The following is a 24,399-nucleotide window of genomic DNA, read 5'->3' on the forward strand; positions in this document are numbered from 1 at the left end:
GTTTACCCCCTATGGTCTTATTAGCCTTTTGGTAACACAGTTGTATGCAGGACACAATCCACCCAGAGATGGACTGTTTTGAGGTAGCAAGACCGGTTCTGACTGATCCATAATTGATAAACAATTGGTCTGACCTATGAATATCTTTGGTCTTATCCAGATAAAATTTCAACACCCTCCTAACATCCAGGGAATGTCTTTCCGCTGGAGATGAAGGATTCTGAAAAAACACAGGCAAAGTTATGGTCTGGTTGACATGAAAATCAGAAATAACTTTGGGAAGAAATTTAGGGTGAGTAGGCATAACAACCGTAGCAGCATGAAATACAGTATAAGGTTCTTGGCAACACAACGCCTGAATTTCACTCACCCTGCGGGCCGATGTAATGGCCATGAGGAACGCAGCCTTCCAGGACAGGTGCTGCAACGAAGCCTTATGAATAGGTTCAAAAGGCTCCTTCATCAATCTGGACAGCACCACATTCAATTCCCATGAAAGCGAAGGAAGCCGGACAGGAGGGAACACTTTCTTCAAGCCTTCCAAAAAATCTTTGATCGCAGGGATCTGGAAGAAGGAAGTCTGGGAAGGGCATTTCCTGTAGGCAGTCAATGCAGCGAGATGAACCTTAATGGAATGAACATTAAGGCCAGACTGCGCCAAATGTAGAAGGTAAGGAAGGATGACGTCTTCCTTGCACGTCGTCGGGTCACAGTTCTTGGACTTGCACCAGATACAGAACCTCTTCCACTTGTAAGCAGTGGAAGTCCGAGTGGAAGGTCTCTTAGCCTCCTTCAGTATGTCCATGCAATCTTCTGGTAGATTCAAATGGCCATATTGCACTATCTCAGGAGCCATGCCGCCAAACTCAAAGAGGAGAGGTTGGGGTGCAACATCTGCCCCCCGAACTTCGTGAGAAGGTCCGGCCTGCACGGCAGCCGTATGTGCGGAAGAAGAGACCAGTGAAGCAGGTCCGTGAACCACCACTGCCTGGGCCATTCCGGGGCAATCGGGATCATCAGCGCCCTGGACTGGGACAGCTTGATGAGCACCGCCGGAATCAGGGGAATGGGTGGAAAAGCGTACAGAAATCTGTTCAACCAGTTGATCCATAGCACATTCCCCAGCGTCCCCTGCTGGTAGTACCTGGAGGTGAAGTCTCGGCATTTGCTGTTTTCGGCGGTGGCGAACAGATCTACGTCTGGAGTCCCCCACCTTGCGAAGACTTCTCCTAGTACTTCGTCGTTTATGACCCATTCGTGGTTTTCCTGAATCAGTCTGCTCAGTGTGTCCGCCTGAACATTCTGCACACCTGGTATATGGGTAGCCGTTATCGCCAGTCCTCTGGCCAGAAGCCAGTGCCAGATCGCCTGCGCCTCCTGCGACAGAGTGCGTGATCTCGAGCCCCCCTGCTTGTTGAGGTAATACATCGTGGTCATATTGTCCGTCTGTACAAGCAGAGAGTTGTTCTGGAAGGACGGATGAAAGGCCTTCAGTGCCAAGTGAACAGCTCTGAGTTCCAGGAAGTTGATATGATACGTGGACTCCATCGGTGACCACCTTCCTTGAATCTGTAAGTCTCCGGAATGCGCTCCCCAGCCCTGGAGAGAAGCATCCGTCACGATAGTCTGAGTGGGAATGTCCTTGTGGAAGGGAACCCCTCTGAGGAGATTCTCTGCTGAACACCACCCCTTCAGAGACTGAAGAGCATGCAGAGACAGTCGTATCTTGTCGTCCCAAGACCCTTTCCTCTGATCCCACTGATCCTCCAAGCACTCCTGCAGCGGTCTCATGTGCAGCCGTGCGTGTGGCGTTAGGAAGATACAAGAGGCCATCGATCCCAGTAAAGAAGACACCGTCCTCACTGTTGTAGATGGAGTGGTCATAAGAGCATGAGCCTTCAGTAGGAGTTATAATCGTCGCTCTTCCGAAGGAGACACGCTTGCTGACAGCGTATTGATGGTGGCTCCCAAGTACTGAATGCACTGGACCGGCGTCAGGACAGACTTGGACATGTTGATGTGCAACCCCAGCTTGTTCAAGAGAACGCACGTCTTCTGGAAGTGTGCCTGAGCTTCCGAGAAGGAGGAGGTCTTGATCAACCAATCGTCCAGGTACGGGTAGACAAACACCTTGTTCTTTCTAGGTGTGCTGCTACCACTGCCATGCACTTCGAGAATGTTCTGGGCGCAGACTTCAGCCCGAGCAGTACTGTGTACTGATAATGATTGGTGGCGACTTGAAATCGCAGGAACTTCCTGTATTTGCGTGCAATGGGCACATGGAAGTACGCATCCTGTAGGTCTATTGCACATAGCCGTCTCCCTGTTGCAACTGAGGATAAATCTGATGCAACGACAGCATGCGAAACTTTTCTCTGCGAATCCACTTGTTTGCCTGTCGCAAGTCAAGAATGGGCCTGAACTCGTTCTTGTCCTTCTTGCGAACCAGGAAGAACTGGGAGTACAGACCTCTTCCTCTTTGAGACAGAGGTACATCTTCTATCGCCCTTTTCCTTAACAGGATATCGGCCTCCGCCTGGAGCTCGCGCAGTTGATACTGCGAGCTGACCGGAGGAATTGATGGAGGCGGGCTGGTGAACCTAAGACTGTATCCATTGCAAACAATATTCAGCACCCACTTGTCCTGAGTAATTTTTCTCCACTCTGCTAGAAAAAATTGAACGCTTCCCCCCACCGGAGCGGGTAACGGATGAAGGGGAAGTAACAGGTCAGGGTCGCGACCCGGCCGGGCCCTTGTTCGCTGTAGAGGCCTGCTGTCCCCCTCTACCCTTCTGGTGCTTCTGGAGGGGTCTCCGGAACTGCTGCTGTTGTTGCTGCTGCTGTCCCGAAGACTGCCCTCGTCCTCTTCCCTGTGCACCGAACCGTCTCTGGAACGGGCGGTAGGACTTCTTTTCTTTGGGCTTCTCCAAGCCCACAGCCGTCAGGATCTCTGCCTTCGCCTTCATGTGGGCCATCTCATCATCGGCATGTTTTCCGAACAATGTTTCCCCGGAAAAGGGCAGATTGGCCACCCGCTGCTGGGCCTCCGGCTTGAGTGACGTGAGCCTGAGCCAAGTATGGCGCCGCTGGTTGATCCCATGACAGTACCCATGGGCAGCCAAAAGAGAGACATCCGCAGCTGCGCTGATGACCTGGTTTGACACCAGCATCCCCTCTTTGAGGATCTCTTGGAAGTCCTCCCTCTTGTGGATGCCTTCATGGCCGTGGATGCAGTCCCACAAGCCTTCCTTCCAGCCGAGTCGATCCATCGGCTTTCCTTATCGGGCGGCACGGTGGAGGACGGGGAGGTAGAATGTAACTTCCTGGCCGCCGTCACTATAACAGAGTAAGGCACCGGATCAGTCCGCAGAAAGGCCGGATCCGAATCCGGGGCCCTGTACTTCTTCAGAAGTCGGGAGGGAGCGGCCTTCACCGCCGCTGGCGTGAGGAACAGCTCCTCCGCAGGCTCTACCAAACCAGGCACTAGTGGCAGTAGAGGGCGAGACAAATGCTTCTTGTGAAGCGTTTCGAATAACACGGACGTCGTGGGTGTTGGAGCAGTCACTGTGATTCCCAATTTTGCAGCCCCCCTCAGGAGGACCTCCTGGAACGTGCTGGTGTCGTCCACCAGAGACACCCTTGTCCCTGGGGGTCCGACAAGGTCGGTGAATAGGACCGGGTCCTGGAGGAGTCCCTGCGGGACCTAGATCCCCGCCTCCTATGGCGACGTCTTGATCTGGTGGAGGATCTACGTTGACTCCTCGATCTTCCTCTCCGTCCGGAGCGTGAACGCCACTTCCTTGGTCTCGGTCGATCCGCCGGTTCCACCGGAGCGGGAGACTTTGGTTTGGCCGGGGCCTTCGGCTTAGGGGTCCCCTTGGGAGGGGTCGGAAGTCTGGGCAGTGAGACCGACCTCGGGGGGACCGGAGGCGGCTTGTCTGGCAACTGAGGTCGAGGTACAGGTTGCGGAAGTGGTGGTAAAGGAGGAGGAGTAGGAGCCCTCGGAGGGAGACCACTCGGCAATGGAGGCGGGGGTGTAACTGGCCTCTGTGACGGGGTATACACCGCGGAGTACACCGAGCCCGGTGATCCGCCTTCCTTTCCAGCCTGGGACGCTGGCGAACCTCCAATGACGTCAGACCTCCTTCCACGTCTCTTCGGCGATGAAGAACGGTGGCCGGACTGCGGGCGTCGGTCCCTCGACGTCGAGCGCATTTTCCTCGGCGTCTAACATCTCTCCCTCGACGGCGAGTGCCTTCGCCTCGACGGCGACCTTGTCCGCTTTGACGGCGACCTCCTGCGCCTCGATGGCGACCTCCTGCGCCTCGATGGCGATCTACTCCTAGACGACGAGGATCCCCTCGACGACGATCTCCTTTTCGGCGACGGCGAGCGCCGACGCTGGGCCTTTCGACGTCGATCACTCGACGATGACTTCGACGAGGACGACGATGAAATAGTCACCGGAGACTTCGACCGCGGTCAATTCAATTCCTTCGACGTCGCTTCACCCCAGACGACGGGGAACAGACTGTAGTCATCCCTCTCGACGCCGTAGTCGGTGCAATCGACCCAGATGGAGAATAGGGACGCTTGCTGGTCTTCCTGCCCCTGGGGAGCCCCCCAGAGGCCTCAGCACGGGCAGAGGAAGCCCCTCCAGACCCACCTTGCGCCTTCAGCCTTCTTTCCTCAAGGCCCTGAAGCCTGATCTTCTTTCTGTCCTTCAGGGTCCTGCCAGAGAAGCCCTGACAAATCACATACTCCTCTGGGACATGGGAAGAGGGAAGGCAGAGGATACACACCTCATGGGGATCTGATTTGGCCTTCTTCCTGGAGCACGCCGGACATTTGTCAAATGATGCAGGCATATTTGACATCAAAAGGGTGCAAAACCCAAGAAGAAAAGCACTAAAGTACTTTAGAAAGCACTCAACTTGAAACAAAAGTGAAAAATCACCAATAAACCCTTGAAAAGGGAGAGCTCAATGCTCCAGGGTCCTGCTTGCAGGAGCCTGAAAAAAGAACTGAAAGTAAAAGGGACCTGCAGTGCATTCTGGGATACTGTGAAGTTCTGGAAAGTTCTCTTAAAGGCACAGTATCCTGTTCTGAGCCACATAATGGCAGCCTATGGGGCTTGTCTGTCCAGGTCTTCCTCTCTATCATTCCAGAGGGGTTTTTGCTGCTGAGGCAAGGGAAATCTGGACAGGCTTTGCTGTTTGTGGATTTTTGGTGGAATTTCTAGTTGAAGTACTGGACAGTGTAGCCAGGTTTTATAGGCTGCATTATCTGTCTTTAATTCTCTCTTAAGTGTCTGTGCAGTTCTGCATTTTTTCGACACTTTAAGAGATTATTTTTGATTGCTCCGGGGTCCACGCATATGGGCGGGACTATTCACTAGATTATGACTATACACAGAGATCCCCTACTACAGAAGTATATTTCTATGAAGTGTTCCAGGGTCCACACATGCAACAGGGAAACTATTCGATCCTTTATGACTATCAATGAAGATCCTACAATAAAAAAGGTGTTGAGCCTTAGGGGCTCATTAGAATGGCGGGGGACGTTGTCCGCCTGCCACCCTAATGGAGAACGGGACCGCCCGCCATAAGGGCGGGGGTCCCATAGGGGGAATTAGGATGTGCCCGCCACTGTGGCGGGCACGTCCTCCATGTTTTGCATTGTGGCGGGCAGTGCACTCTGCACCGCCCGCCACAATGCAAAACATTTGTGCACGCATTTGCATGTGCAAAGCGGCAGGCACCGCGCGGTGCCTGCCGCTTTGCATATGCAAATGTGGGGGGGTACCATACCCCCCCTGTCCTCCCCCTAAACCGGCATCACCTGGGGGCCCTGCAGGGGGCAGCCGCAGCAAACACCGCCTGCCTTTTCGTGGCTGCATTGCCGGCGCGGAAAGGCACCTATATGTGGCCATTGTAATATGGCTGGCGGTGTCCATTGGACTCCCCCACCATATTATTTAATTACCGCCGCGGTCGCGGTAAAGCGGCGGACGGTCTTTCCGGCGGCCGCGCTCCCCCCCGCCATCCTAATACGGCGGGGGGGAATCCAGGCATAGGTGTCGGGCGGATTGCCTCCGCCAGGCCGGCGGTGGCTACCGTCAGCCTGGCGGAGGCAATCCGCCGACATCATAATGGACCCCTAAGTGTCTAAAAATATACCTGAAATAAATCATATGAGGAAGGGACTCTACAATGCAGTGCTGAATATTTGATGTTAAAAAGACATGTGCGATTCAGGAATGCTTGAGCAAATTGGGTGTTTTGGAGACCTGAAAGGAAAAGGAGCAAACTCAAAACACACCACCAATCGGGCTACAATCAGTGGACGGAAGGCAAAAAGATACTTGAATTTTTGTAGTTCAAGTAGTTATGAGGTAATAGAGCCAATCTAATATATTTTGCTGGAGTAACTCACTTGCGTCTGAAATGCCAATTATCAGGCCTGATATTTGAACTTAGTTGCACCTACAGGTTCATTTCATCTGGACACTTAATGTTGTTTCAGGCTTTCATATTGGAAAGTATAATCAAGCATTATCTTCTGACTCAATTTCTTATTTTACTAATGAGATTCTGGTAAATGTTCTTTTTGGCACCCTTGCATCAAGCAGTTTGGGTAGAGTGTGTCATGTATGCATGCACTCAAATGTTTTCAGAACCTGTGCCTGGAACAATTGTCTTTTTTAAACAAAGAAATGGGTTTTGTTCCTCTGAATCTACCAGAATTGTCGAGAGGTGATTCTGGCAGAGCTGAATGTCACCCTCCTGAGACACTCTCACGCACCACATCTTTTAATCACACCCTGCCCCACTAGAACAGAATGGTGCTGTGCCCTACCACCCTCTGTGGGGACTGTCTGTTGAGTGGGGAATGTCTGAGATGTAACTATCTAGGTCTACAGTGATATATGATACGTTTTGGGCAGTCACTCTTGTTTGGCCCTGCAACATTTTCATTTACTATTTAGAGACTTGAAACCATTGTGGTACTTTAACATATAGAGTTCTAGCTATGCAGAGTTCCAGAATGTATTTATTCTACGTATGGCCTGGTGTAAGGGAGACTCTTTCGGAGTTTGCTGTCGCCACCAGGACAGGAAAAGACAGGACCGGTGAAGTAGGGAGGAGGAAGAAACTGTCTGATTGGCATCATGCTGGAATCAAGGAAGCACACTCACCTTTTCCAGGCTTGTGCGGTGTCCCACGCTGATCAGGGTCATCCCCAGCTGTTTGCAGGCTCTGTGAAGCTCATTCTCCACTTCCTCAGTCAGGGCGCTTGTTGCCTCATCCAGCACTACCAACATAATAAAATGTATCACTATATCTCGTTTGTTATTAAAATTAATTATCACCCTCCACAGTCTACATCTTCATAAAGTTTGATCACCTCATGGTTGAGAATAGGCTGGAGCCCACCACCACCACTATCTCACCCAAGAAGAATAATCCATCCTGACACAGAAGTGACTGAAAATTGCTACCCAATTTCTGCTTTACAGAAAGATATAATAACGTGTTACTGACAGTAGATCAGAATCTGTAACATCTTTTCTCCAAACATTTTCTAAGACTATTCATAATAAAACCAGAAGCCTCCAAAGATTGAGAATCTATGACAGAACAATGCTCCAAAAGATGCTCCTTGGAGTGGTAGTAGCGCTATATAAGTGTGACCTTACATTACATTACATTACATATACCTTCTGCAATCAGCTTCCGACACCAATCATTGGTCTCTTCCCTATCTTTAGCAACATCTACCATCATCCTCTTTTTTCCTGAATGTGGTTCTTCTTTTCTTCTTCATGTACCCCTAAAACCGATCGTCCTGTATTCCCCTCAATCAATCACTGGTCCCTTCTCTCCCCCCCTCCCCTCCAAAGGTATGAATTGTTCCATAAGATCTATGAAACAGCAATGAGTATGCCAAGGGAAATTTTCCTCTACACTGTTACTCGCTTAAGTGAACCATACCACTTGTACCACTAGCCCAACTACTCCCTAGATTCTCTTAACAACCCCCTTTGCCATATGTATCTATAAAGGATTGGGGCGATTACATTTTGAGCAGAAAAAAATAATACACAGGCTGTTCCAGCTACCCAGCAGGAGATCAGATTCCCCCCTCGCTAATGAGGCCCGTCAACTTCTCCTTAGTTACATTAGTTCCTCCTTCTTTATACACCATCAATAAGGAGAATTAATCCAATGCCTGGCAAATATTAAGATTTAGAAGATGAACATCTGGCTTCACACCAGGGTTCCTACTGTTTAATAACTTTGTGAGGTTTGGAAGGCTTTACTTTCCATTTGGTCCAAACATCCAGTCTGCATAATCAGTAAGGAATTAGAGAACATAGCTAAACAACAGAATATCATTTACCCTCCATTTCCATGCAGGAACTCTATATTTCCCAACCTTGATTCTATTCATAGCTCACACAAAATTGGGGATCAGAACCACAGTTAAACCCTGACAGGACTATGGTAGCACACGGATAGTGACTGAGCATGCAAAAAAAGGCAGAAAGAATATGAATGAATAAATGAATATTTTTAATTTATACCACACTCACTATTCTAACGTTCAAACAATCCTGCACCTTAAAACAGAGACTGCCCCAGAGGAAAGCATGATGTTGTCAAAACATTGGCTCTGGACATCCTGTTTTTTAAAGATGTATTTTTGTTTATTTTACAACAGTGGGAGAAGCAAAGCAGTATGAGCAGTGAATGGCACACTAACTGGTAGATAATAGTGTGTAGCCACAGTAACAAAGCTGACGGGTCAGATACGCCAATGGTAAGAAGTAACCCAGTTCCATTTAGTGATGGGTCAAACAGCTCCCAAGGCAAGAAACACAGAAAAGCACCCAAGCCCACATCATGCAAGCCAGCAGGCAACATTGTATTATCAAGTGTGCTAAGGAAAGGGAAACCACAATGCTTCAACGCATTTGGTATGGAGCTGCTTTTGTCATTTAAATTGGTGCCATGATCACGAAGTAAGCAAACCCAAAGGGGATGATGGACGGAGTGTTGAACATTGCAAGCACTCACCCCCAGTTAACTGATCTGGGTTTAATCCATCATCATTCTTTAGCTCACTCCGCCACAACAGTTCCAACATGGCCATATGCAAATCAGTCTGACCCTGTGCCTCATGGGAACATTCCAGTCCGAACTGCCAAGCCATGTCTTCCCTAGACCAGAAACAAGCAGTTCGGGCTGGACTGTTCCCATGAGGCACAGGGCGAAGACTGATTTGCATATAGCTGGGTCTGAACTGAGGTGGCGAAGTGAGCTAAAGAATGATGGATTCAACCCAGATCTGCGAGTGGGGGTGAGTGTCTGAAAAGTTTCAGCACTCCGTCCATCATCTCCTTGTGTTCGCAATGATCATGAAGTAGGCATGCAAAGGAGCTCAGATGTCTCTAGGCCCGGCCAACATGCCCATGGACAAGTAGATATCCAACGTATTGCTACAGTACAGCTGGTCTTTCAGCCAGTCATAAAATCTGGAGCCTGGAGTTCTACCCTACAATATTTGCTACACACCTTTCTGCTGGCAGAAGGGCAAATACCATATACTTGCGCTGGGCAAGTGGGATATCTCAAACATATATCTCTACAAACCCATGAGGAGGCATCAATCCGATTATCATAGTTAACAGTGAAGTCAAGATTGCTGTCCAGAAAGTTACCAGGCAGATCCAGACCAAGTGAAAAAACACCTGGAGAACAGCAGTGCAGACATGACAAATCTTTTGTTATTATGCTAACCCATTGGGAGTGCAGTAGACTCTATGCAAGAACTGGAACTGCAACCATCAATGTTTAACATTAAGAAGGACCTCTCTGATTCAGCACAACAGTAGGCCCACTGTTCATCAGAGAATGAGGACTTTATGTCCAATTTGCCTATGGACTTCAATGTGCCACCTATGCATTCTCCAACACACAACTGTATAGTCCAGTGACTAAATGCTTCTGGGTAACACCCGCTATCAATCAGGCATGCGTGAGAAGCACCAAAGGGAATGATGGGTGAGGAATTGACATGTGGACCTTTGGCAATCGTATAGAAACACATCCATCAACATACTATTTTGGTCATCCTTAATATCCTGTATCAGCAAAACCCTGCCCTCAAGGAAGATGTTGCCTAATGTTTGCAATTCTAACAGAGTCTTGACCCCATAGTCAGGTGAAACAAAATGAAAAACGATTGCTAAAGCACACAAACACCATAAGGCGTCAAGGCGGTGAAACCCCAAAACACCAAACTCATGAGAAGCGAGAGCAGAAACCAGAGTGACTGAAACCAGGTTGTAAAGTGTAAAAAGACAAGTTTTAAGATTTCTTCTAAACAGCATATAGTTGTCTAATTCTGTAATGGGATGCGGAAGTGTGTTCCAGATTTGGCTGTAGCATAAACAAAGGATCTGCCTCTCCATCTTACCAGGCAAAATCTTGGCACAATCAATGACCTACTAGGTGACCACTATTGAAACTTGGATCTAAACAATTGAGGACCCAGATTGCATAGGGCTCGATAAGCTATACAAAAGGCCTTAAACAGAATTTTCTTCTGCACTAGCAACCAGTGCAATTTTATTTTAACTCCTGAGGGACCGACCAATGATAAGGAATGTCAAAAGTGAACCAAGGGGCAGCATTTTGCACTGTTTGAAGTTTAGTTAAAGAATACTGGTTAAAGTTAGGAGATAATGATTTGCATAGTATGAGTGAAAGCGAGGAGTTACCTACTGGCAGTAGGTTTTGGGAGTAAAAGATTGCCTTACCTGCGCTATTTGCCAGTCTCTGCCAGGCCCATCCGGGCGAAGGCCACCGAATTGAAGGAGTGGAAAGGTCTACTCCCAGGTAACACAATGTTGTGGTCAAGTGGTGAGGATGCACCAGATCGGTCTCCACAATTACATGGTTAAAGACAAATGGCAAATGGAACAAAAAACGGGGAAAGTGTACCTGAGCACATGAATAATAGAATTTAAATCTAGCTACTGCAAATCCACCCAGGTTATAACGGAGATCAGGGGCTAGGGATGCACCTTGAGCCCATCCACTACTAGATGGGAAAAGGACAGGTGGAACTGTGCCTGGGCACATAAAAAATATAATTTAAACTCCGATGCTGCAAATCCACACAGCTTAGAAAGAAAAATGAGGGTTTTCCATTGAATGTGAGGTTTCCCCTGCCCATGTCTGTTTGATCATTCGGGTCGGGGCTGAGCAAAGAAATGGCACGTTAGAGTCTGCAGAATGTTGAAGAATAGGTGTTAGAGTTTACGTTGCACAACAGTTTTCATCATGGCCCCTAGTCTTTCAAGAGTCAATGAGTCACATCCATCTCTTTACCTGCTCTGTGACTTTGACATAGGGTGTCCCATAACTGTACTTACTGACCCAACCAGCACTGCAGTGTATCTGGACCACTATGCCATTGTGAGGAAATGTTCTTATCACATCTCCCAGTGCCAGGGCTCAAGGTAACTATTTTTGACTTCTCTCAATTTATTTTGATGCTTGATATGCTGCCAAGCAAATTATCTCCATATCATCTGCGGAGATTGATAAATAATAGTCTCCGTGCCCCAAAGCTGAGACTCCTACCAGAGTGCTGCTGGCGGAGCATGCATGCCAAGACAAAGGGCAGCCCAGCCTGGTCGAGTTGGTTGTAGTCAGTAGCAAGAACACAGCCACATGGAGTTTGACGTAAGCAAGGATATAAGAGCAGTACTCAGCTAACAAACCTTTAACCCAGGCACATTCTATCTATGGTGACAAAAAGAAGCCATGGGATGCCTTGGCGGCATCTGGTTGGGCCCACATCAATTAATAAAGCAGATCCCCAGACAACATGACCAACAGGACTACATAGACCAGGTTATGCTGGATTGTGTGCCAATGGGTCCCAGAGGTATTATACCCCAGAGACTGTGAACAGTTGGGGCATGGAGGGGCAGCCATACAACTCTAGGTTTGAAACAATGAGCCCTACAGAGGAAAGACTAGTAGCAGAGCTGGACCTCCCCCCTCACGAGTGGGGAACATGGTCACTATTATCCCGCTGGGTAATTTTCTCCAGATACAGCCACATATTTGGGCGGCCAAAGTTCCCGACAGGAGCCCAATACAGCACCTCACCAGCACATACATGCAGCAGTGTCATAGACAGGTAATCAGGTGTCTCTCCATCCTCCGCAGTGCCAGGCTGCACTAGGCTATGCTCATGTGGAAGGCCTAAGAGTAAAACATCGCCTAAAGCCAGTTCCACAGATTAGGGTGCTCCCACTTCCAACAATCTGCTTAATTACTGAGGGAATCTTCACATCACTCTCCTGTGATAGTTCCTGCCCTGGATTAAAAAGAAGCGTACCAAGGCCAGATTTTGCCAGATGATGTAACCCACCCCCATTGAGCCTGTAAAGACGTGTGGCCATTGTAAAGCTCAGCTCTTGATTGTGCACCCCCCCCCCCCCATCCCCAAGCCTTTGGTAAGATCAATTTAAGAAAGTATTCAGAATGCTACGAAAAAGGCCTGCTGCTTCCCTGGAGTTAACTAAAAACTGCACCCGAATCAGAGAAGTGTGCTGTATCTGATATATATATATATTCATCGAAAAATTGTCTCTTGGCTAATAATCACGATGACAGTCAAAAACACTAACATTTATGCGAAGATGTTCTCAAGGCCACACTGATTACTTCAATTATGTCGTCATGGTGGTCTGGCCAGGCCTTGGTGTAGGTGAATTTCGACTATGGTATCACAGTTTTCCACCGAAGGCCCAGACACAGATCTGAAGCTACAGAGGCGGTAAAAGCAAAGTAGAAAAAAATCTACTTGAATCACGCCTGCCCTCAAAGATCCCCATTGGCTTCTGAAGACCCAAACCTAAGAAAATTACCTGCTTCAGAAGGGTCATAGCCCTGAACATTTAAATACCTTATTCCCTAGATAAACACACCAGGTGCAAACTTGAGATCCTGCAAAGCATACTTGAGTGTGTAAGCCAAATTTAAGAAGAAGGCCCTTGGAACAAGATTGATCAAAATTTAGGAGATCACCTGTGGAACCCAAATTTGAGAAATCTACCTTATCTGCAAACCTTCAAGAAGAAGCTTAAGATAAAATTCTTAAACAAGGTGTTTAATCCATCCAAGAAATACATCAGGACAACCCTGTCCTACTCCTGCCCTCATTGTAAATAAATGCAAAAAGAAACATTGTTTTGATTTGTTTTGCATTCCGTCCATCAATTGTGTGTCTCATTGTAAACAAGGCATCACTGACCACAGCATGCCCTTCGTCAATAAATACAATTGGCCTTATACCAAGTGTGCATAAATGATGGATCTTCAACTCCGCCTGAAAGAGTCAGAAATTACAAAACTACTTCACACCACCAGTCAACACCATGAAGTGTCTTTCTGGCACAATGTAGCACTTTACAAGCAAGCAAATATGTAAATGGCTCATTCTTATTCCCTTCCTAGTTCCTTGTTAAAAAGGTCTCTGGGTTGAGTAGTCTCTGCTCTCTGCTGCCGTAGGGAAGTCACTGACCTGCATACTTTGGCTGTAGGTAAAACAGTCGTGCAAAAGAAAGTCTCTGCATTTCCCCTGGAGACAGGACATCATACCTGCAACACAAGAGTATAATGATTAGGCATAGAAATGTTCACATCGAGGTGATCCAGTCATAGAGACGCATGATAGCCAGAGGGATAAACATTAGATGCCTAAAAGAGTCACAAACAGGAAGACGAGGGAGGTTGGTTGGGTCACATGCGAGTCAGTAATGGATACGAACTGCAAAACTACTCTCACTGGTAAATAGCATTTTCTTTTTTCAGCCTAAACATTACTATAAATGTGCACTGTTGAAACTGATTCAGGTTCCCAAGTACAATAAGGCTAGATGGGGGTGGGGGGGGGGGGGGGGGGGGAAGCTTTCTGCGGCATGTTTTGTTATGTTATTTTGGTTTTTCTATAGCGCACGGCTACTCCATGGAGTGTCCCGGCGCTTATATTAACAAACCAGTAACAAAAGAAAAACACAGCACAGTAAAATAACAGACCAGGTAAAAAGAGGAACGAGCAACCTAAAGGGCGAAAAGCCAAGTTTTAAGGCCCTTCCTGAAGTTCAACAGATTAGAGGTACTACGTAATGCTCGGGGCAGAGTATTCCAAAGCTGTGGCGCCAACAGTTAGAAAGAGCGACCTTCAATCCGAGCCCTTTTTACTCGAGGGACCACAGCGAGGAAGAGTGCTTCAGACCTCAAAGATCTGGCCGGATGGTAAAAGGCAAGCCTTTTCTGGAGATATTTGGCTCCCGAGGCGTAAAGCGCCTTATGGGCCAGGGTCAAAGCCTTGAAAACTATCCGCTTACGGATAGGCAGCCAATGCAGCGACTGCAGAAGACCAGAAACTCTGGCTCGCCTGTGCAGACCAAAGATGGCCCTTGCGGCCGAGTTCTGGACCACCTGCAGCCGTTGTAGGAGATATTCCGGCAGGCCAAGATACAGGACGTTGGAATAATCCAGTCTTGAGCCTATTAAGGCCTGCACCGTCGTCTTCCTGTGCTCCTCAGAAAGCAGCGGAAGAAACTTACGGAGCATCCTGAGGAGGCCAAAGCAAGTTCCCGTAAGACCAAGGATCTGAGATCTTAACGCCAGACCATTGTCAATCTTGACCCCCAAGTTCTTTGCCAGCTGGGACGAGGCCGCTGGAGGGAACATGTTGACCGGCCACTATTCCTGCCAATCTGGATCGGATGAACAACCGAAGAAGAGTACCTCAGATTTATCGGAGTTGCACTTGAGGCAGTTAAGCTGGAACCATTTGAAAACAGCCCCAAGGCACTCACGGATACTCTCTCCATCAAAATCTTCTCCTTTTTCCTGCACGTAAAGAGGAGCTGGGTATCGTCGGCGTAGGAAACAATCTGGGCCCCAAAAGACTCAGCCAGTGCAGCCAGAGGGGTCATAAAGATGTTAAAAAGAGTCGGGCTCAACACAGAACCCTGCGGAACTCCGACTCCCAAAGGCGGCATCATGGCAGAGCTAGATGGGACCCAGACCGTTTGTCGACGGTCAGCCAAAAAATATTTAAACCAGCTGAGCACCGTCCCCCTAAGACCGATCTCATAAAGTCTGGCGAGGAGACCCTCATGGGGGACGGTGTCAAAAGCAGCCGACAGATCTAGCATTATAAGCATAGCCTCTTTAATGGCTTCAGACACCTCCAAGAGCGCCATCTCGGTGCTTAGATTGGGGCGGAATCCAGATTGAGTGGGGTGCAGCAGATTGTACGATTCCAGAAAATTGGAGAGCACGGTGTGCACATGCTTCTTCAAGATCTTGGCCAGCGCAGGAAGAAGAGAAATCGGCCTGTAGTTGGCCAGAACCTCAGGATCAAGACCAGGTTTCTTAAGGAGGGGGATAACATTCGCCTGTTTCCAGACCTGTGGTACCACCCCCCGACTCAAGGAGAGATTCAAAAGTGGCTTTGCCAGTGGATTCACCACTTCAGCCGTTTTAGCCAGAAATATGGCCGGACAAGGGTCAAGAAGCGACCCAGATTTAAGATTGGCCATAAGTGCCAGTGAAGATATAGCTGAAATAGGCGGAAAATCCACCAGAACTGGACCCACCAAGGCCACCAAAGCAGAGCCGTCCTCAAAACTAGGGGCTACTTCAACCACCTTCAAAGGAAAAGAATCCTGAATCAGTTTGATCTTGGTGGTAAAAAAATCAGCAAGGGCAGAAACCCACGGCTCAGAGGGGTAGCCTGGGTTGAATTGGATCGAGGGGCAGTAAACTCCCTGACGATCGTGAAAATCTCTTTGCAGGAATTTGAAGCGGCCTCTATCCTCCTTGCCAAGTAATCTTTATTTCCGAGGAGAATGTCCCGATGGTAAATCTTTAAAAAATTGTTTTTCTGAAATCAGTGCTTGTAACTCATTTACTTGTATGTGTGAAGTGATCATAATCAAGAACACAACCTTCAGTGCAAGTGCTTTAATTGGGCATTTGTGCATCAGCTAAAATGGTAGGGGTGTCAAGTGAGCCCAAATTGTGGTGCGTAAAGACTATGACAGTGTCTTCCACTCTGGCTTCGTTCAGAGAGCCCGGAGGGGTGCAATTTTATTATGTCGCTCCTTCCCTATGACTGTCACCCGTGAAATCAGAGACCCTCAAGGTTGATACACTGCAATTGCTGGAACGTTGAGGGTCAACCATTAACTATGTGGTTGTTTTTACATCCCCAACGGCTCTGGATGCCTTCATCCATGACCTATCTAAGATCCTCTTGGATCTCTCACAAGGGCTGACACTGAGAGGTGGCGACTTCGATGCTGTTCCTGCCCCAGACATAGACGCCACTGGCCACCCCCTGCATCTTGCCGAGCCAGGGCTTGTAGTCTCTCCAACTGGGCCGCTGCTCTAGGTCTATGTGATGTTTGTAGGGTGTGGAACCCCCGACAATTGCAATTCACTCCTACTTCTGCAGCACACATACCCACTTCAGCATTGATCTTATTTCATGCTGGCCCCAGACGGCCGAGTGGTATAAAATACCCAGATCCTTCTCCATGGTGGTATATTAAACCATGCTCCTCTGCTCCTCTCCTTCTCGGCTCCACCAGGAAAGGCTCACGGCCCATGTAGCATTTTAATGCGTGGTATCTCTAAGGTGAATCTTATACCCAGGCCCTTGGAGACGAATTGCAAGCCTATTTCCAGAGTACCAATCACTCTGTCAGATCAGTTGGCACCCTCTGGGCTGCAGTAAGGTGAGCATTAGGGGATATGCCAGGGGGCGAATTAGAGTGAAATAATGAGCTTGCTCCCTTCACATCATTCAATTAGAGGCCGGCGCCTTCCGATTGGAGGAAAGCCTTGTGACTGACCTTCATGGCGAGGTGCCCCGGCAATGCAATTGAACCTCTTAAATGAGGAGATCCATCTCTAGTCCCTGGAGGCTGCGAAACACTTGTGGCGAGCCATGACAGCTAGGATCTATGGGTGAGGGGACAAGAATGGAAGGCTGTTATATTGGTTGGCCTCCAATCTTCAGGCGAACAGAGTTGTGCCCAGAATCATGGATGAAATTTGTACCGTTCACCACACTGTTACTGAGGTAGCACAAACATTCACCCACTGCTACATCCACCTTTACATAGCTTCTCCTTGAGCGAACCTTAGTTCTGCCTCCCATTTCCTTAATGAAGTGCCTCTTGCTCGGGATTCGGATGCTGGACGAGCCATTGACATTCAAGAAAGTTGGGGCGGATTCATCCAAGCACTTTACACTAACTCCACTGCGCAAGTCTCTGTGAATGGGGTACTCTCGGAAGTATTCTCTATTGGACGGGGACATTTGCAGGGGTGCCCCCTCTCTCATCTCTTTTTCACGCTGATGATTTAACCGCTGGCGTGCTTTCACCGTAGAGATGCCCAGGTACGCATAAGGAGTGAGGGGCATGAAGATCGTATAGCGCTGTATGCAGATGACATCGTCCTTTACCTTGCAGACCCTGCAGTGTGTGGAACCCGCTGCCTTAGAAATCTCCAGTGCTTGAAGCAGCTTCGGGCCTCCAGGTGAACCCGTCTAAGTCAGTATTAGTGCCTTTGGCTTTGACTTGGGAGTGCTCGAATTGGCAGGATAACATCCCTATCCGCCAATGCAGCTTCCGCTATTTAGGCATCTGGATGGCACTTCACCCGGAACTTACCTGGGTTCTCAACCTCGGGCTCCTGACACGAAGGCTCAAAGAGGAACTCAAAAAATGGCACTCCCTTCCGTTGAACGTCATGAGCTGATTGGCCCAATATGAGATGATGATTTTGCCGAGATTCCTCCATGTCTTTCAGAATCTCCCGATATCTGTACCGCAGACTTGGTTCTGTGCTCTGGATAGAGTCACAACCTCCTTCCTCTGGCACCTGTCCAGGCCTCCTCTGGCCCTTTCTCCCTGCCAACGTGCCCCATAAGATGGAGGCTTGGGGATGACCAACCTATATCTTTACTATCTTGCCTCCCAACTTTTTGTGGTTTGGTTCAACAGGATATGGTAGCATCCTGTCTACAAGATGGAATGGTCACTCGTGGGGTTCCCTTGGAATATGACCATGCTTTATGGTTCTCTGATCAAATGCCCCGCTTCCGCAGTGACCAGGGCTGCTTTCCTCACGTAGAGGGCTGCACTCAGTTACACTCACTGGGACGCTAAACTAACATAACAAACACTCCTTTGGCATGGCACCTGGTTACATGAGGTAGGAGCACTGAAGGGGTTTGGGAAATGGGACCTCTGTGGCATAACACAGCTAGGCGACGTGTGGTCAGGGTCACACACACTGTCCTTCCAAGAACTCCGAGATACCTATTTGCTTGCCTCCACACAATTTTACAAATAATTACAACTATGACAAGCACACCACACTCGCGTATCCCAGGCCTACCCCCTCCCGGAGTTTAGCCCGCTGGAAGCTAAGCTTATTATAGATGCGTTGGTCAAGGGAGTCATCTACAAAATATATTGTACATTAATAATCAATCCTCTGTGTACACTGGATTACTTTAGGACTCGATGGGAGGTTTGGCTTGATCCCCTTGGTGCTGACAACTGGTGGAATGCAATGTTGGCTCCTATGGTTATCATCATTTCTTCTAGGTTGTGTCTGGCTCAGACCTCAACAAATGCTTGACTTAGTTCAGAAACGTCCACCCCTTTTATCCCCAGCATGTCTAGGATCTAAATTTCTAGTTAATTCTAGTCAGTCAAGGCAGACCCCAAGGACCCCATGAACTTCCGGCCCATCTCCTTGCTCCCGTTCCCGTCAAAGGTCATCGAGAACGGACATGCTACCTCGAGGAAGTCCCTGCTGGACAACGGTGAAACAGCGGCCCTCATCCTCCAGGACCTGTCAGCCACCTTCGACACGGTCTGCCACCACACACTACTAACATGCCTCCACAACGCCGGGATCCAAGAGAAGGCCCTGAACTGGACCACCTCCTTCCTCTCCGGCAGAACACAGAGTGGCCGCCTTCCCCCCTTCTGCTCCAAAGCCACCGAGATCATCTGCAGGGTACCCCAGTGCTCATCCCTCAGCCCAACTCTATTTAACATCTACATGGCATGCTCGCCCACGTCGCCACAAAGTCAACATCATCTCCTACGCCGATGACACCCAGCTGATCCTCTCCCTCACCAAGGACCCCCACACCGCCAAAACCAGCCTTCACGAAGGAATGAAGGCCGTCGCTGAATGGATGAGGAACAGCTGACTGAAGCTGAACTCGGACAAGACAGAGGTCCTCATCCTCGAATCCACCCCTTCGGCCTAGGACGACTCCTGGTGGCCGACAGCACTGGGAACCACTCCAACACCCACCGACCACGCACGCAACATAGGGGTCATCCTCAACTCCACGCTCTCCATGACTAAACAGGTCAACGCTGTCTCCTCCTCCTGCTTCAACACCCTCCGCATGCTCCCCAGGATCGACAAGTGGATCCCCACTGAAACGAGAAGAACGGTCACCCAGGCCCTCGTCAGCAGCTGGTTGGACTACGGAAACGCCTTCTACGCAGGAGCCTCGGCCAAACTCCTGAGACGGCTCCAGCGCATCCAGAACACCTCTGCACGCCTGATCCTCGACATCCCTCGCCGCAGCCACATCACACCCCACCTGAGAGACCTGCACTGGCTCCCCGTCAACAAGAGGATAACCTTCAAGCTCCTCACCCATGCACACAAGGCACTCCACAACACCGGACCAACGTACCTCAACAGAAGACTCAGCTTCTACACCTCCACCCGCCAGCTCCGCTCCGCTGACCTCGCCACAGTCCTCCGCTTCCGAAGAGCGACCTCCTGCGGCAGATCGTTCTCCCACCTCGTCGCCAAGATCTGGAACACCCTCCCCATCCACCTACGGCAGACCCAAGACCTGCTGACCTTCAGAAAACTCCTCAAGACCTCTCTTTTCGAGCAGTAGCAGAGTTCCCCACCCCAGCGCCTTGAGACCCTCACGGGTGAGTAGTGTGCTATACAAATGATATGATTGATTGATTCATTAATTATTTGTAGCAAAATCAGAGTAGCAGATGCACTACTGACTATCATCTACACAGCCTAATACTTCCATGATTCTTCAAACCTCAACCGCATTTCAAAATCATAATTTACAAGTGAGGTCTCTTTATCCCAACAGCCCCCGTCTCTCAGAACAGTGACGCTACTCTAAAAATAGGAATGTGGGCCCACAGGCTTTGCCCTGCAAATACAGAGACAGGTTTCTAACCTGATTTTCGCATTCACAGACCTCAGACTGCTGGGTAAACTGTTGTATGACCAGAAGCACTCTGTCTCTCCCTAGACTGCCCTGCATCATCCTAAAACTGGAAGAGCAAAGGAAACTCACTTACCAGTCCCAGTCCACCTTGTGGTCCAGCCCTCCAGTCCTGGTCAGTAAATTTGACTGAATAAAATACAGATGACACATGAATCAGTAAAGTTGATTATTAACTTTAATACGATATGGAGCAACAAAAAAGTGAAAACAATAAAATGCTATCCTCTGTCCTGCCTACCATGCACTGACCTGTTCAGTCTATGAATGACAGCAACCATAAAGCTCTGCTTGGGTATTTCCAGGGTATGGAAGATGGTACATCTGTCCTAACATTAGAAAGGGCTGTACTAAAAGCAAGCTAAAAAGAGGGAAGCTTAGTGATATTTAATGTACTTGAAAAGGCCTTCCCAGTATCACCTGGGGTACAGATGAAGTGTCTCTATGAAGATACAATGCTCAGTTCCATTAGCAGAATAACATCCCCATATGCCATAACCATACTAGAATGTAGGAGATAGTACATGTCCTAGATGGTATAAACAACTGAATCTCTGGTAGTAAACCACCAGCTAAGAAATAGAAGGGTGCATCAAATGAGGCAGGTCCAAGAAAGCACGAAGGAAGCTACTACAGAAGTACAGCATGCCCTAAACACCATGCTCTTAAAGAGTAGACAGAACATTACAAAGTTATGAATAACTGCCCATTTAGCAATACAGCAACTCCCAACAGGGATGTCCATGATAAGTCCAGGTGGATGGCATATTTTTCAGAATTTCAGGATGACCAGACTTTGTATTTTCCATGTAGCATAAATGTATCTCAAATCGATACCCTGACAACCTGGCACTCCTGGAACTATGTTGAACACTCATGATCTCCATGTCCCATTTTTCATTTGCATGTATTATCAAAGAGAATATATTACGATATTTGCGTAAAAAAGCTTACAAACCCACCAGCCCAGTCATCTCCAGGAACCTGAGGATCCTCTCATCATCTGCTGACCCTAAACGACAAAAAGAACTGAATGATGTCTATTAAAGGAACAAAATACCATTTGTAGTGAGCAACCAACATGTAAACAAATAAGGAAGGAAGACATAAATACGGCAATAGCAAGAGAGAGACAGAGGTACAGTGAGAAATAAACGGGCCACTAACAGAAAGATTAAGAGGAACGGGGAGTGAATGAGACAGGCAGCGGTTAGATAAAAAAAAGCAGAGGGAGACAAACAAATGAGACAGTGGTAGAGACAGAGTATGTGCATAATAAAGAAGGAAGGAGGAAGTTACAGTAGAATCGTCCTCGCCCTCCATCTCCTGGTAGTATACAAAGGATGGGGCCGGGTCGTAGAAGATTTGCTCTTCTCTCGGCGTCGAATGCGGCGTCGAGCAACGCCGTTCCGACGCCGGAACCGGATCAAGTGGAGGGGATCGGGGACGGCGTCGGGGGCGACACCCTGGGAGTCTGCGCCGACGGAGGGGTCGTGAGGTCGACCAGCGGCAACCCGGATCCAGAACCGGATCCGGCGGGGCCCTGCGGCGCGGGACCGAAGTCGTCAACGGCGCCGGGACCGAAGTCGTCGACGGCGCCGGGGCCGAAGCACCCGGCCCGCTTGGGCTCCCAGTTGGGGCCTCAGGGCCCGAAGGCGCCACTGCGGGACCCGACGGAGAGAGCGACCTCATGGGCATGAGGAAGGCATCGATCTCCTCCTGCATCGCATTCAGCCCAGGGACCAGCGGGTATGGAGCTGACAGCGGCGCCGCGTGGGCGGTGTCGCCCGAACCCCTGGCCGCATCACGCGAGCGTCGGGGGAGTCGGAAGAGCGATGTTGTCTCTTCGACTTCTTGTGCCTCTTACCGGAGGACTTGGAGCCCGACGAATGGTGTCAACTCGCCGAGCTTCAATGACTGTGGCCCCGCAACCGGTCCTTCGACCCCCTCCTCGACCTGGACCAGGACCGACGCAGGGCCGACTGCCGGAGCTCGAGGCACTTCCGGGACAGCTCCCGCCTAGCCTTCGACGTCAAGGCCCGGCAGTTGGGGCACGACTTGTCATCATGGTCCGCCCCAAGGCAATACAGGCACCGGCGACGCAGAGCGGCAGACGACGCGCAGGGGTACTGCTACGAAAACTTTCCGGATCCAGTCTGACGCCTGGGGATATTCTAAGGTAGGGAATCTAACACTAACCTGTTTCTTTCAGATACCTATTTTTTTCAGTGAATCTCTCTCTCTCTCTCTTTAAAACTGTATGTTTTAACTGATATTGTCACTTAAGTATAAAATAATAATAAAAGAAAGCAACCCCCACGGGTGCCCAATCCATGACTATGTGATGTAGCCATATAAAGGGTGTCATTTACAGTTAGGTAGACATAAAAAGGTTATTAATTAAAGTAAGGCACACCTACTGACTTTCACAAAGGCTCAGAACACCAACATATAAAATGCAGGCCTATTGGGTTATCAGGAGGTCAGCACATCAATATATATATGCAGACTATTGTCTGTCAAAAAGTCACCAATACCCATAATCAAATGGATATTTAAAAAAATCGCAATATTTATTAAGTGTCTCTGTTGCAAAATATTTGAATAAAGTCTTACCAAAGAAAAATCAACATGTCTGACTCTTTTGTTTTTAAAATATTTCTCAGGACTCAAAAAGCAAGCCTATGACCAAGTACAACTGGTCCCTTAGAGGGCTTTAAAACAAATATGGTGTACTCTCCTTGGGTCTTGGATTCAATAACCCAGGAGACTTGCTGTGTTTTTTTTTATTGTTGCTGGGGGCTTCTGCCCTCAATGCATGCTTTCACAATTTTAAAAATTATGGCTGGTGGTGCACCTCCTCCTTCTAGCACACCACCAGGATGACAAAATATAATTTACAGAAGTCCTAGGGCATTTAGGGCGTTCCTTGCACAGAACAGTGAATAATAAATGATTAGCTCTTTCCACTGTCTCTCAACATGCTGTATTTAGTCAGTGGGCTTACAGACCACCCCCAGCTTCTGATTGGCTTTTGTGAGTGTCCTTTAAAATTTTTTTCCTTCTAATAGGATAATGGTTCCTGCTGGTTCCATTGTTTTTCCTCAGTGGTTGACTCCCATGATCACCGCAAGGATTTGTCCTCTTCCACTTGTGCTATTGTATATCCGGTTGTTGGAACTTTTTTTTTTTTTTACATTGAACACTTAGCACTTCCAGCGCTGCACGCCTTAATGCTTTATCTTTAAGTATTGCGGCCACGCCTTCTTTTTCTGTTGTCACTGCTGATGCTTGTTTTCAACAGAGTTTACTGTTTACTTTGAAAATGCCCTAGTGTCAGCAATGTGCTCTGTTCCAAAGAGAGAAACTCAAATCAAAGTTGGGCATGACTAAAACACTTTCTCCATAGGTCATTTAGGCATTTCTAAAGTGACGAGAAAAATAGCTGCTCTAAGTCCCATGGCTTCCCACCCACCGCTTTCTCATGCTGTTAAAGCTTCTAAGGAAGCAGTTTTTACATTGTAAGCACATAAATGCAAGGGTCGAGGGAAGTGCTGTAAACAACAATCCTTCCTAGACTCAGTTCCATGAATGTAATGTTAATAGATAGTAAAGTAGCCAAATAGACAGCATATTCTGCTTTTATTTTTTAAAGAGCACAACAAAACCTTTAAATCTCTGAAAATCATACGAAAGCAGACATACATAGTCTCTTTATGCTCCGAGGGAACCAATCTTTGGAGTTTCTCTTGTCCAGTCTCTCGATGAGATCAAGCTCTTCTGGGTTGTTACCTTTTTAACTCTTAAGTTGCTGGAATCTTGTTCGTAATTACATTGGGCCACCCGTGAGAACAGGGCGGCAGAAGAGCAATGAGTGTATATAGCATAACGACAAGGTAAGCAGAGTTTGAAATTGAGAAACAAGGTTCAAGTGTTGCTGTCGGCTCACCTTCATATGATTCTTGGCACAATGTAAGTGTCCTTGTT

At 48.4% G+C, this 24,399-nt stretch overlaps 1 protein-coding gene across 3 annotated transcripts in view; it reads right to left on the minus strand.

The window, feature by feature from the left end:
* Nucleotides 1-24,399, minus strand: part of ABCD4 (ATP binding cassette subfamily D member 4) — a 214,238-nt gene that overhangs the window by 9,064 nt on the left and 180,775 nt on the right. For all 3 annotated transcript variants that reach the window (XM_086937481.1, XM_086937482.1, XM_086937483.1), the window contains 4 exons: nt 21,375-21,424; nt 20,489-20,541; nt 13,612-13,688; nt 7,202-7,317 (listed from right to left, as the gene is read on the minus strand). In XM_086937481.1, coding sequence (XP_086793607.1) covers nt 7,202-7,317; nt 13,612-13,688; nt 20,489-20,541; nt 21,375-21,424 — 296 coding nt within the window. The remainder of the gene's footprint in view (nt 1-7,201; nt 7,318-13,611; nt 13,689-20,488; nt 20,542-21,374; nt 21,425-24,399) is intronic.

Source organism: Lissotriton vulgaris, chromosome 9 (genome assembly GCF_964263255.1).
Source record: "Lissotriton vulgaris chromosome 9, aLisVul1.2, whole genome shotgun sequence".
Lineage (NCBI taxonomy): Eukaryota > Metazoa > Chordata > Amphibia > Caudata > Salamandridae > Lissotriton > Lissotriton vulgaris.